Genomic DNA, 14319 nt, shown 5'->3' with positions numbered 1-14319 from the left:
CTGTCAAGCACACCAACACCATGGTCATTTAACCAACTTTTGGTGCTTTTGGAAGTGTGGGCAGGTGCCAAATCCTGCTGGAAAATGAAATCAGCATCTTTAAAAAGCTGGTCAGCAGAAGGAAGCATGAAGTGCTCCAAAATGTCTTGGTAAACGGGTGCAGTGACTTTGGTTTTCAAAAAACACAATGGACCAACACCAGCAGATGACATTGCACCCCAAATCATCACAGACTGTGGAAACTTAACATTGGACTTCAAGCAACTTGGGTTATGAGCTTCTTCACCCTTCCTCCAGACTCTAGGACCTTGGTTTCCAAATGAAATACAAAACTTGCTCTCATCTGAAAAGAGGACTTTGGACCACTGGGCAACAGTCCAGTTCTTCTCCTTAGCCCAGGTAAGATGCCTCTGACGTTGTCTGTGGTTCAGGAGTGGCTTAACAAGAGGAATACGACAACTGTAGCCAAATTCCTTGACATGTCTGTGTGTGGTGGCTCTTGATGCCTTGACCCCAGCCTCAGTCCATTCCTTGTGAAGTTCACCCAAATTCTTGAATCGATTTTGCTTGACAATCCTCATAAGGCTGCGGTTCTCTCGGTTGGTTGTGCATCTTTTTCTTCCACACTTTTTCCTTCCACTCAACTTTCTGTTAACATGCTCGGATACAGCATTCTGTGAACAGCCAGCTTCTTTGGCAATGAATGTTTGTGGCTTACCCTCCTTGTGAAGGGTGTCAGTGATTGTCTTCTGGACAACTGTCAGATCAGCAGTCTTCCCCATGATTGTGTAGCCTAGTGAACCAAACTGAGAGACCATTTTGAAGGCTCGGGAAACCTTTGCAGGTGTTTTGAGTTGATTAGCTGATTGGCATGTCACCATATTCTAATTTTTTGAGATAGTGAATTGGTGGGTTTTTGTTAAATGTGAGCCAAAATCATCACAATTAAAAGAACCAAAGACTTAAACTACTTCAGTCTGTGTGCATTGAATTTATTTAATACACGAGTTTCACAATTTGAGTTGAATTACTGAAATAAATGAACTTTTCCACGACATTCTAATTTATTGAGATGCACCTGTAAGTGATGTTGGTCCAATAAGCACACTGTAATGTTCTCTTTAGGCTGCACTCTTGAGTTGTGCAGCTTAAATTCATCACTGTATTCTATCTAACAACTGTTAAAAATATGACTTCAGTTCTGTGCTTATGCACAAGCAGCTGGCCTAAGAGGCTGTTTTGAATGCAAGGGAGAGTGAATATATTCCATATGCCTTGGTTGTTTTCAGTAACAAGTGTTCTCTCCCTATACCTGGTCCCACCACAAGGCCGTGCAGTCTCGGTAGCCATTTTTCTACAGTTGAAGTCAGAAGTTTACATACACTTAGGTTGAAGTCATTAAAACTCATTTTTTAACCACTTCACAGATTTCATATTAGCAAACTATAGTTTTGGCAAGTCGTTTAGAACATCTACTTTGTGCATGACATGAGTAATATTTCCAACAATTGTTTACCCCTAAACCTAACCCTCACAAAAAACTCTCTGCATTTTTACATTTTCAATAAAACAACATTTAGTATGTTTTTTAAGTGATTTGAATTATGGGGACACTAGAGATGTCCTCATAAACCACAGTTATAGCGTAATACCCTTGTAATTACCAGTTTGTAACCTAAAAAAAAGTCCTCGTAAACCACTTAAACCCGCACACACACATATACACACTCATTCATTCACACACACTCACTCAATCATACACACACTCATTCATTCACACACACTCACTCACTCTCACACACACTCATTCACACACACACACACTCACTTATTCACACACACAGTCACTCACTCACTCACACACACTCATTCACACACACACACACACTCACTCACTCACTCATTCACACACATACACACTCACTCATTCACACACACACTCACTCATTCACACACACACTCATTCACACACACACTCATTCACACACATACACTCATTCACACACATACACTCATTCACACTCACACTCACTCATTCACACACACTCACTCATTCACACACACACTCACTCATTCACACACTCACTCACACACATACACTCATTCACACACATACACTCATTCACTCTCACACACTCTCATTCACACACATACACTCATTCACACACACACTCACTCACACACATACACACTCACTCACATACATACACACACACACACTCACTCACATACATACACACACACACACACTCACTCACATACATACACACACACACACACTCACATACATACACACACACACTCACACACACACTCACTCACATACACACACTCACTCACTCATTCACTCAGACACACATTCACACACACACACACACACACACACACTCACACATTCACTCAGACACACACACACACTCACACACTCACTCATTCACACACTCACTCACTCAGACACACACACACTCACTCACACACAGTGAAGATCAGTAGCTGAAAGCAAAGATGTGTAAATGCATCTGTAGTTCAGATTCATTGTATGTCCCATGTACACTATTTACATGTTTGCAAAAATGTAGAAAAGAGCTTGTCTGGGTTATTGTTGGTGGGGTATGATGGTATTTACACTACACTACTCTTACAAAATACAATTTTGGTATTTCTATGAAGCCTATAAGCATATATACAGCTGCCAGTTTATCAGTTACACATAACTACAACTATGTTCAGACTGCAGGCAAATCAAATTTTTTCTCAAATCAGATCTTTTCATGCAGACTGTCCGCACTATTAACTGCAAGTGATCAAATCAGATTTTCGCGTTCAGACATAACCAACCTATCTGCATGGGTTGCTTTGGTGATGACGTTTGGTAACCACCTCCCGATGTGGTTTGAATCAGATTTGGAAAAATCTGATTTCATGTGGTTTTTTTGCTGTCCAGACTATCAAAAGCTCATCTGGATATGCAAAAAATCTGATTTTTAGTGGCAGACTGAACATAGCCTAATACAGTCTCAGTCCTGCAATAAATCCTACCTTCATGAAGGTTATAATGTTCACTTTTTGTTGTTTAGAGGCGTTGATTCAACTCTATGATTATTTTGGAGGATACAGAGAGCTGTTTCTGACAATTACATACCTTTTTGCTTTTTATATCATTTGTAGATAACTGGTATACTAGGTCATCAAAGTCAGCCTCCTATGGGTTCACATGTCAGCTCTTCAAAAGAAAAATATGTAAAGTAATTAGCTATCTACAGTTATACTTTCTTTTTACAATGATCATCCACATTTATGCTGCACACATTTATCACCTGTCACTGATGCACTGTCTGATAAACAACGTGTGTAATTGCTGAATTAACCAAAGAACAACCTTGCTGTAATTCTCCAATTACAATAGAAGTCTATGGCCGTTATCCAACTCTCTTTTTCAACGGCTCTAGTGTAAACACCATAGGGCTCAAGTTTAAAACAAAACAATAGATACGGTTATGAGACACCCACAGATGATCAGATTGGTGGATCTATAACTCCTCCTGTTCAACTTTCCCCTTTAAAAAGTCAGTCTGGAGCCTTTTTCAAAAATTTGAAGTTCAAGTCTCAATGTTTATCATGTCTGCTTTTTATTCTGAGACTGAAGTTCATACGAACTACAGTTACCGATGGTAAGATGCACCTTTATTCTCCCTTATTTGCATGCCTTTGTCAATTTAAACTGCACAATATTGATTTTGTATTTTATATCTAAACAATTTCCAATTTACAGTGTACTTGTATATTTTGAAAGTTTATTGTCTTTTGTTCTGCATGATGCATGCATGTATTCCATGCATTGGATTTAATATATGAATGGCATTACATTAGGGATTTAAGTTCATGTGCGGGTTACAGTCAGTTATTCAACGTGTAACAATGTATGGTTGAATTAGAAATGTGAGATAGTCAGAAACAGCGGTTATATTAAATAATTTAAAAATGTTGCTTAATGTCCAGTTTCAATTCACAAGCCATTGTATGTGTGGTAAAAAGTTGCTTGAAGTGTGTGTATTCTCACTAAAGACTTTTGAATGAAACTGTGAACAAGACATAAAAGTGCTGCACTGGTGACGAACGACATACAAATACATTTTATTTGCCACATAACTTATATCGCCATGGCCAGCGTGATGTATGGATTTAATTCATTCGAGTGCTAGAGCTGTCGGTTAATACATAAACTGAACGTGCACTTTTCAAATGAACACCGACCAATCATTGACGTTTGTATTGGCGAGATTAGCCAATCAAGTACTGAAGGGGCGGATCCGCTTGTCACACTCCGGGTTTGGAATGCGGAAGTAAACAATTGCAGGTAAACTTCGACAGCGATAAATGAGAGATCACAGCAAATATTATTTTCACTTATCCATTTGCTTCAAGAGCAAAAGAAAAAAATCCACTCTAACATTTGAATGACTTTCCAGAAGTGTTAAAAATAGAGAGCGGTGGATTAAGAGTCAGATGGGAGATGACGACACATTTACTGTCACTCTCTGAAATCGAAACCTCCTCACAGCTGTGGTAATTCATTTTTTGTAAACGAATTCCTGGGTAATATAACACAAAGCACAATGTTATAAATTTACACATATTAAAAAAAATAAAAAAAAAATAATAAAAAATACAATATAATTTTTTTTGCGATATTTACGCTGATAAATAAGACTGAAACGCGTCATCACAGCATCCGAACACGGGAGACCGGAAACGCAAACTGATTCGGAATTAATCCTTGTGCGTCAATTTAAAAAAGTTACTCAGATGTCCTTACAGGACAAAAATGTCAGCGTCAAAAAACTACCATAATAATAATATATATTATTATTATTTTCCACTTTCAATGAGTTAATTTTAACCAACATCAGTCCTGATCATAACTACCAAATATTCATTTTCAGGATTTTAACCCTTTAAATGCCAGTTTGTTTACATAATGCAGCTGTTGTTTTTTTATTTTAATTTTTTATGAAACAATAAATTATGAATTATTTTCCATATACTAAATGCTAAGGAGAATTATTTATTTTTCACAGTCTGGGATATGTCAATGATTAGCAACAACGTTGATTTTGATGCATTATTATTTTTTGTGCAGTGTCAGATTAAAAAAACAAAAACTCACACTCAGGACCTTAGAGGGCAAAAATATCAGCGTTAAAAAAAAAAAAAACAATTGCCACAAAAATATTATATATTAATATTATTTTCCAATTTCACTTGCTTTAACCAACATCAGTCCTGATCATAACTACCAAACTATTCATTCATTTTCAGGATTTTAACCCTTTAAATGCCAATTTGTTTACATAATGCCACTGTTGTTTTTTACTTACACACACACACACACACACACACACAATTTTAGCTGCATCATTTATTCAGGCTTGCAGTGCTCTATAATACAGCAAACAGAAAATAGGTAAAAAGCATGTATTTGCTCCATACATGAACATGAACATCCAAACATGAGAAAAATGGCGCCATCTGGTGGAAAATATTAAAAATGTAAATTTTGAAGCCAGGGCTCCAGAATGAAAGCATAATATCATAGAATTCATGATTTTATGCTTTAATGGCACTGGGATCAAATATTGCAGTTTTAATGGGTTTCAATGGGGACATTTTTGTCCTGAAGGTCCTGAGTGTAACTATTTTGTGTACACAGTGTATTATAGATGTATTATAGGAACTGACATTGACATATCAAAATTCTCCCAAAAATACACACCTGTGGCAAACTTTATGTTGTTGGCATTAACAGACAAAATGATCGAAACAAACAAAAATGTCCCGAAGGTAGCACAAAGGTTAAATCCCCCCCAATTAATTATAATTTTATGATTGCTTTTAATAAATTTGCATGTTTCTCCCACTGTTTACAGGTACTATTTCATCTATGTGTTGGTACTGTTAATAGATACAGGTAAGAAAAGAGCAATTACATTGGGATAAAAGTCTGAGATCACTAGTGAAAACATTTTACACTCATTTAAAAAAAAAAAAATATTAAAGATAAACACAAATTATATTATCAGCAAACTTTAGAGAAAAAAAAAAGTTAAAATGGGAAAAAAAAAAATCTAAAATGACACTTATGGGTTTCTTGCTCAGGAGAAGCAAGAAAATCTGACCATCTGTACAAAAGCAATGTCACACATTTCCTTACATTTGACTGCTGACCTGGAAATAGTTTTTTTTTTTACAATTTTTTCAGGTTTTAATTCAGTTTTGAAGTGGTGTCAGATTTTTGGACCACACTGTACATAAAGGTTAGCTATTTTTTATTTTTAAAGTAACAACGTTGACGTGTTGTTTTCTAGCCTCTCTACACAATTTAATTGAAGGCGTTGAAGGAGACTCCATCATCTTGCCGTGCAGTCACAAAAGCATTGCACTTGAAGAACAACAGTTAACAGTACACTGGAGGCACAAAGACACCAGAAATGTCTATGATATTATCCACGGTCGGGTTTCTGTACAAGAACAGGACCCAGCGTACAAAATCAGAGCCACAGTTTTACCTAAAGAGTGCAAGAAAGGCGATTTCTCTCTTATACTCACCGATCTTCAACGCTCTGATGGAGGAATGTATCTCTGTTTTGTCCCAGATGCAGGAGTTTTTCAAAGTGTACAACTGGTTGTCAAAGGTATCAACTCCTGGAACTCCATACATGACATGACAATATTCTGCTAAATTATTTTTGCACATTAGCCCCGCTAAACTGACTTGCCGAAGGTGCAATTGCACTCCCAAAATTAAGATTCTGTCATAATTTGCTCACCTTCATGTTTTTCCATAGCCAAATGTCTGTTTTCTATTTGAAGTGGATGGAGACCGATGCTGTCAAGTTCCACAATATGGCAATAAGCACAATATAAATATCAAAATAAAATGGATAGTGTGCTAAGTGATTAGTAAATAGTGACAGAATTGTCTTTTTTAGGTCAACTATTACTTTAATCTTGACCACAACATAATAAGTACTTTTATGGTCGTACTGCTTGTTTTTCATTAACTGTTTTTTGTGGGTTTGCCTTAACAGAAAGATCATTCACAAAACACACAGCAGCTCAAGTAAGAAGCCACGGTACGAAAGCAAGACTGGGAAAGTCTCTACATTTCCTAATTCCTGTATTTGGATTAATTCTATGCTTTGTTTGAATGGGTCTTTCTGGTCACTCCATTGCACATGAAGTACAGAGCGAGAGGCATCTATAACTGATACCAAAATCTACAGAACCAGAACTTTGAGCCCCAGTTGAGGACTGAAAATGGCACTAGTCTGGCTTGGGATTCACCAATATAGAAATTCTCAGATTTTGTTATGGGTGATATCCAATATGATATTTACATGCTTTAGGCCTCAGAACATTATAAAGTACAGTATCGTTTTCCAATGATACCAATTACATGAAGCTTGACTACTAAAAGTGATACCTCAATCAATCAAGTCCTGTGGATGCAAGAAGTTCACACAGTGGCCATCTTGGTAACGCCCCGGCAACTATTTTGAAGTCATGCAAGTGCATCCCATTTCTCAAAAATTGTTTCGATAACATAAAATCCACAGTAAAATCTGACATCAATGGTATCATAAATATTGCTGAAAGTTAGCCTTGAATAAGCATATTTCAGTCCAACTTTAGATTGCACTTTTATGTGAAATTTGTGGTTGTTGCTTGTATATTATGTGCCGTGCTTGTATATACATTCTTCACACTACAGACTGAATTGTCCATTAATAAAAGGTAACAATAAATGAAATTTTCAGTTAAGTATTTCTTAATAAAACATGATAAATATGAAGGCTATAATGATTAAGGGGTTTCTGTGTTCATTTATTTAAATGGCGATATTTAGGATTATGAACAGGCAGAGCACGACTAATGAAGGACTCGAGTCATCTTGTCATGCAGAGATGTAAAGTTTTGGGAGATGGCTGATAGAACCTCAAGCAAAAAGTAAACCCCAGAGAATTATAGGAAACACTCAAAACACAACAACACACATACAGGTTTGCGGCCAGTACAAACTGTATTGTAAGAAAATAACTGGTAGGAAAAATGTATAATTGAGGACTTGAAAACAGCAATACTACCAAACACGTACAGTCCTAGTGATGCAAAACGTAATAATTTACATCATACTCATCCAGCCAGCATTCAGTTCTTACTTTTCAAACATGACAACATACAACAACAGTCATAACACTTGACATTAGTATTAAACACAATGGCTTGGCCACTAACTGTATTGAACCCTACACAATTCTGTTCTCAATAGACATCCACACAAATTCAAAGTGTCATACTGCTTGCCAAAGCATGAAACTTCAGGTGAAATCAAAAACAGGACTGCGTTATTCTGGAAAATTCCAGTTGGTTATGGCACACCCCTTGTCAAGGCTGGAATTTTGTCCAAGAGGAAAGTGGCAAGTGCTGCTTTCCTTTGTAGTAATAACTTGTCCACCAATTTTTTTTGTAGAAATTCAAATTGCCTGCTTGTACAAATATACCTGTCCACAAATGCATTTTTCTTTGATGCAGGTAAGGTGGAAATTTGTTTGTTTGTGAAAGCGACTGAAGGTGCAAGATTCTGTTTTTCTTTACACAAAAAATAAAATAAAGCATTAAACATGATGCATGTCAATGCCTGTCTGTGGGACAAATTCTTAAAAAGGTCTCTTAAAAAACTCAATATATTATTAGTATGGAAAAGTGCTACGTGAGACAATTCTCTTCATCAGTCACTGACCGCAGCAAATGGCAATGACGGCAACCGATCATATCATCCTTTCGAGAGCAGGCATCTTGGAAACTCAAACCTCGTCTTTTACAAAAGCAACGTCTGGGTCCGAGAAGCGTCTGGAGATGTTGCCGGAGGTCTGGAGCTCCTGTGTGCCGGAGACAGCTGAGGTTGCAGTTGAGGACGGGAAGAGGAGGTCTGCTCCAGCTGTGATGTAGAGGGACTGGATGCTGTCTTTGCGGCGGCCGGGTTGCTCGCGGCGTTGGATGAGGGTCAGGGACTGGGCTTTGCGGGGAGGGAGGGACTGTACAGCCGGGTGGCAGAGGACTCCTGGCGGCAGTTTGACCGTTCTGGGGATGATGGGGTGGCGACGCAGAAGCTGAAGCCTGGGAGAAGACAGTGAAGGGAGAAAGGGGCCGTGAGGCCGTGTGCTGCCTCCCGGGACCAGAATGACAGACTTAGGAAGGCAAGGTGGATTGGATAATCTTGGCAAAACCATTGTTTGTCCTACGACAGGAGACAGAACAAATCAACCCCAAAGCAGGAAACCAGAAAGAGCAAGAGTAGACAAGAGAAGTGAGAAACCCAATGCAACTGAAGTCATAATCAAAGACAACATGGTCTTCTGTGACCGCAACTAGGGCTCAAAATTAACACTTGTCCAGGGCAACCAGAGATGAAATTCAGACAAGTGAAAATAGGTTGTTTGATTGGACAATTGAGCACCCTACATTATAATCAGTGTCCCTTGCCTACTTACCTTTAGTAAAATAATCGCAAAGGAACATTAATCTGGGCTGGAAACTATCCCTATATTCTCACCAGGTGGTCATGTTGTCCAAAATGTGCATCTTTTCCAGTTCACTTCATATTTCTGATGCCTTGTCCCATTTTGTTGATGGTATTAATATATTAAAGCTATAATTAAAAGTTTGTGGAAAAGTGATTTAAGCTTTCAGACAAGTAAATCAGTTTTAAGGCCAAAGTATCCTTCAGTTTTCCATGTGCAGGTACATCTTGCGCACAGTGTGCAATGCAAATTTCATCACCATCACAGTATGCACGGGTTGTCTGTGTGCAGCCTAGTTATCTAGACATGCGGACAGTCTGCATCTTTGCATGTCTTAGGCACATGCACCTGCCATTGCCTGTACTAAAGAGCATTACAAAGGAGTCATAGAGATCATGCATCAAATATGTCCATATGGGCTCGCGTTCAAAAGAAAGTGCACAAGACGGAACAGCATGTGGAGAAACGAAGTATACCATAGCCATTACTTGTCCGCAAGACCTGGAAAGGTTTAATGTAGAGCCCTGACCCCAACCATGCACATAACACAAGCGTGCACATGCATTTTAATGAACAAGCACACGGGTAAGACGAATAACAACCTGTTACAGAGTGGATGGCACCACCACCCTCTTTAAATGCACCAGGAGCATCTCGTCCAGACCTGCGCCACACACAACAGGACCCACACATGGTTGACTACTGCAGAGGAAAGAGAAGAAGACTGGTCTAAAACGGAGGGAGTCTGCACCTTAATACTGACCTTCTGTGTCCGAACAGGCTGCTCTCTCATACAACAAGCTTTCAGAGCTGATCGATGTTTCCGAGTCAAGGTTCTCCTGGTCAGAACCTGGCTGTTCTAGTTCAGGCAGCCGGCAGGCAAGGTCCTCTCTAGAACGCAAACACCATCCAATGAAAAAAACAAGCATTTAATAGTCACAATACAAAATTTGGCTGGGTTTGTGCTCAGTTTAAAGAGTACTCAAGAGTTTTGTGAACAGTATTTCTAAGAAGCTACATACTTTTCCTGCTTGATGGATTTGATCCGCTCTACCAGGCTTCGCTCGGCTTCCGTGTCCGAATCCAGGGTTTTGTTCTCAGGTACAGCACAAAGGCCGGAAGTTGGCTTCTCGCGGACCTAAAGTCCAAACAAACACCAAGAATTACTCATCTAAAAAAATAATAATAATAATATCAACACCAGCTGTCCTTGTTCATTAAATGCCTTCCTTAATGCAAGAACTGCAGGAAGCTGCCGTTTGGTAAGTATATGAAGAAATGAAGGATGATGCAACTTTTCATCAGTGACACAACATGCCTTGTGTAGAGGAACAGTGCTAGTGAAATTTCATAGAGGTGAGTATAACAGTTTTGAGGAAGAGAAAAGTTCTCGTGGGAGAATTTACTGTGAATATCAACCATTTGTTAATGAATGTTACTATTTTTTTTACAGCTATCAAGAAAATTTTAAATCAACATGAAACAGCATTATCAACCCATTTTACTTCCGGAATATGATGTACAGTATTTCCGAGTGAAACAGGATATTCAATGAGAGTGGGACTTTATTTTATATTTTGGAAATTGATCACATTGGTGAAAAGTGTCCGTTCCATACCAGAATGGAGCTGGACCTGAATGCAAGTTTGCAGTGGGTTGAAATACTAGCGGGACCCACTTCTAAAACAATACTTTCTTAAACAACAACTAAATGGGTTTTGGTTAACATTAACCGTACCCAATTTTATATTAGGCGTCTTTAACTACTATGTACTTAAGCATTTGATACATTGTACTTAATAGGTGTTGTTGCATTGTACTTGCATTTAAAGTAGCTGCATTGAATTACATCTGTAGTTACACTGCTAACCTAACCAGTTACCCCTAATACTAAACCTACCCCAACCCTTACCATAGGGCTTGATCCCTCGAACCACCTAACTTCACTTACCTTAAATGCTAACCCTACTCCTAAACCTACAGCAGCAAATGTAAATCTTGTGAGAAAATTGCAGAACAACATGTAGTTACACAATAAATACATTGATTGATAGTTAAAGACACCTAATATAAAGTGGGACCCATTATCCAATAGCTTGCATGGCCTAGGTGACATCAGACAAAAAAAGAAAGCTATGTCAGTGGTGGAGTTATTACATTTTGATGAAAGATTTAGAAGACAAACATATTTTTATTTAGAATAACATGCACTGATGAATCAATGAGAAAAGTAAATAGGGTCGATTTAAATTTCATGTTGACTTGCAGGTTTACAAAACTGTATTTCAAGTTTTCATGGCATGAGTTTCAAAGTTTTGTACAAAAACCTGAAAATAAAAAGATTAACAGTCAAAACAGTTTGACCATCTTGTATAGTCTTTTAGCACTTTTCTTTGTTTTTCATAGCAAAATCAGGTTAAAATATAATCATGAATAACGAAAAACCTGTTAAAAAATCAATTTCAATAAAAAAAACTCAAACTGATTCTTGTCTTTCTTTTATGAAACGTGTAACACTAAATTACAAATCACAAAACATCATAACAAATGCACCTATTGCTGATAATTCTGCGTAATTTATTTTACATTGTTTTGAAATTCATGCCATCCTCTACAATAACCACCCAAAACCAGAACACATCTACACCGACAGCTAACAAACACCCCACGCACGTTTTACCATTTACAACTCTATAAGGACACTAACACACATGCAGTGGGTTGAAAGTTAGTAGGGGCTCGAGTTCTACACTGCATGCACACTACAGGAACACACCAAACTACTGGACTTTGCAAAACCAGTGACATACGTACCGGTACTTCTTTGTAAGGAGAGATAAACCTGAGAGGTAAATGCCAGCACTATAAAGAAATAAAACGAAAAGCAAAAACAGTGTTGCGAAAGTTACTATCTTGAAGTGCCTAAAGTTACGGACTGTTGGGGGAAAAAGAACATGGACATTTTTCAAAACCATCTGGAAACAAATCAGTAATTACAACGTCTGCTAAGGGACAGGTAAGTCGAGGCTTCCAAGTTTACCGTGTTTTGTCTTTTAAGCTTGAGTTGATTGACCGCCAGTGCCTCGGCATATTCCAGCTGTTCGATCTCTTCCATTTTCTCGTTGTATCTCCGGATCTGTTCGTTAAGTAGCATCTCCACACAACTGAAGAAAGTAAAGGTTCTGTCTTTATTTTATTTATAACACTTTCTTGTGAACAACACATTCTAATATTTTTTTATTTTATTTTTTTTCCCAATTTGGAATGGCCAATTCCCAAATGTGCTTTTTAAGTCCTCGTGGTCACGTAGTGATTCGCCTCAGTCTGGGTGGTGGAGGACGAATCCCAGTTGCCTCCGCGTCTGAGATCGTCAACCCGCGCATCTTATCACGTGGCTTGTTGAGCGCGTTGCCACGGAGACATAGTGCGTGTGGAGGCTTCACGCCATCCACCGTGGCATCCACGCTCAACTCACCACGCGCCCCACCGAGAACGAACAACATTATAGCGATCACGAGTAGGTTACCCCATGTGACTCTACCCTCCCTAGCAACCGGGCCAATTTGGTTGCTTAGGAGACCTGGCTGGAGTCACTCAGCACGCCCTGGGATTCGAACTAGCAAGCTCCAGGGGTGGTAGCCAGCGTCTTTTACCACTGAGCAACCCAGGCCCACCTAACACATTCTAAATTTAATTTCTCACAGGCAATGCACACACTGCGAAGTTTTGGGACTGACAACCGGGAGTGAACTTATTTGCTGGAGTGAATTTTCTAAATTGTCAATTGTGTGTTTGAGGAATACAGGAGTGACTCTCAGATTTAATGATAATACAGTGAATTTTGTCGTAGGCTGCCATTGTCACTTCGGTAAATAACTGAACTCTGCATGTACAGAACAGGATTAAGCCCTAAGAGGAACTGCAGTGGGAATGAGGCCACAGAAAATGTCTCTGTAGAGACTCACGTAGTGGTTTTGGCAACGTCCTTCATGCTCATGAGAGGGTCAGCACTGTCCGGACAGCGGAGGATACAGGGGGCAAAAACAATGGCCAGAGAGTTTGGTGTCATTCGATTGCTCTTCTCCTCCTTTGCAACCCTGAAATGCAACCTAAGCATTAACACCTGGTGGCTGCACCATTTTCGTACTCTGATGCTTTGTTACGTGTTTGCATGAACTCATCTGTACCTAACAAGATGGAAAATGAGTCTCTCCAAGGTGATAAAGTTAGCTGTTGGTAGCTGCTCCAAAACCTTGTAAATGGCTTGTAATTGCTCTTGTTTCTCAGGCAGTTCTGTGAAAGAAAACAAATGCGTTACAAAGCACTACCATGAAAGGGGTAGTAGTAGTAAAAGGTCAGTGGAATGGTGCCGTTGGGACTGACCTATGGCACGGAGGAAGTCGTTGTAGTGCGTGAAGGTCATGAGAGGATCAGGAAGCTCCCTGAGCCACTGTTTGACCAGGCCTGTGACTGCATGGATGGGGTAATCCTCCAAACACACAGTCTCTGGGCCTACACAACCACAGAACCATTGAACGATAAGATAAAGTGAAATGTTGACAGAAACCAACAGGCATAAACATGCCGGTGCTCTTAGAACCGAGAGTCATGGTACTGTAATCAATAAGATGCAAATTGGACCCCACAATTGGACTATGCCAGTAGTCAAAAGTCTGGCCACACAATACTACAACAAGTGGTCTTCTGAGTCCATACATTTTTTTTAACCATGTATTTG

At 39.0% G+C, this 14319-nt stretch overlaps 2 protein-coding genes across 13 annotated transcripts in view; one reads left to right on the top strand and one right to left on the bottom strand.

The window, feature by feature from the left end:
• The first annotated feature begins 3571 nt into the window (after positions 1–3571).
• On the top strand, positions 3572–8695 carry zgc:194627 (uncharacterized protein LOC799208 homolog). Its single transcript, XM_051695418.1, has 4 exons — positions 3572–3671; positions 5928–5968; positions 6366–6692; positions 7089–8695. Exons 1-4 carry the CDS (start codon positions 3610–3612, stop codon positions 7205–7207), a joined length of 549 nt encoding a protein of 182 aa, XP_051551378.1. The 5' UTR covers positions 3572–3609; the 3' UTR covers positions 7208–8695.
• A 140-nt stretch (positions 8696–8835) lies between these two features.
• Positions 8836–14319, bottom strand: part of LOC127439227 (unconventional myosin-IXb) — a 46685-nt gene continuing 41201 nt past the window's right edge. For 5 of the 12 annotated variants that reach the window (XM_051695382.1, XM_051695386.1, XM_051695385.1 and 2 more), the window contains 8 exons: positions 13965–14093; positions 13769–13874; positions 13547–13678; positions 12622–12745; positions 12396–12443; positions 10604–10719; positions 10345–10472; positions 8836–9298 (listed from right to left, as the gene is read on the bottom strand). In XM_051695382.1, the coding sequence (XP_051551342.1) occupies positions 8865–9298; positions 10345–10472; positions 10604–10719; positions 12396–12443; positions 12622–12745; positions 13547–13678; positions 13769–13874; positions 13965–14093 (1217 nt within the window). In that variant the 3' untranslated portion in view covers positions 8836–8864. Of the gene's footprint in view, positions 10246–10332; positions 10473–10603; positions 10720–12395; positions 12444–12621; positions 12746–13546; positions 13679–13768; positions 13875–13964; positions 14094–14319 lie in introns of all 12 variants that reach the window. The other 7 variants (XM_051695392.1, XM_051695391.1, XM_051695389.1 and 4 more) reach the window with 7 other exon arrangements.

Source organism: Myxocyprinus asiaticus, chromosome 50 (genome assembly GCF_019703515.2).
Source record: "Myxocyprinus asiaticus isolate MX2 ecotype Aquarium Trade chromosome 50, UBuf_Myxa_2, whole genome shotgun sequence".
NCBI classification, from domain to species: domain Eukaryota; kingdom Metazoa; phylum Chordata; class Actinopteri; order Cypriniformes; family Catostomidae; genus Myxocyprinus; species Myxocyprinus asiaticus.
The sequence above is the reverse complement of the archived record's forward strand: the minus strand, read 5'-3'. Positions and strand labels throughout refer to the sequence as shown.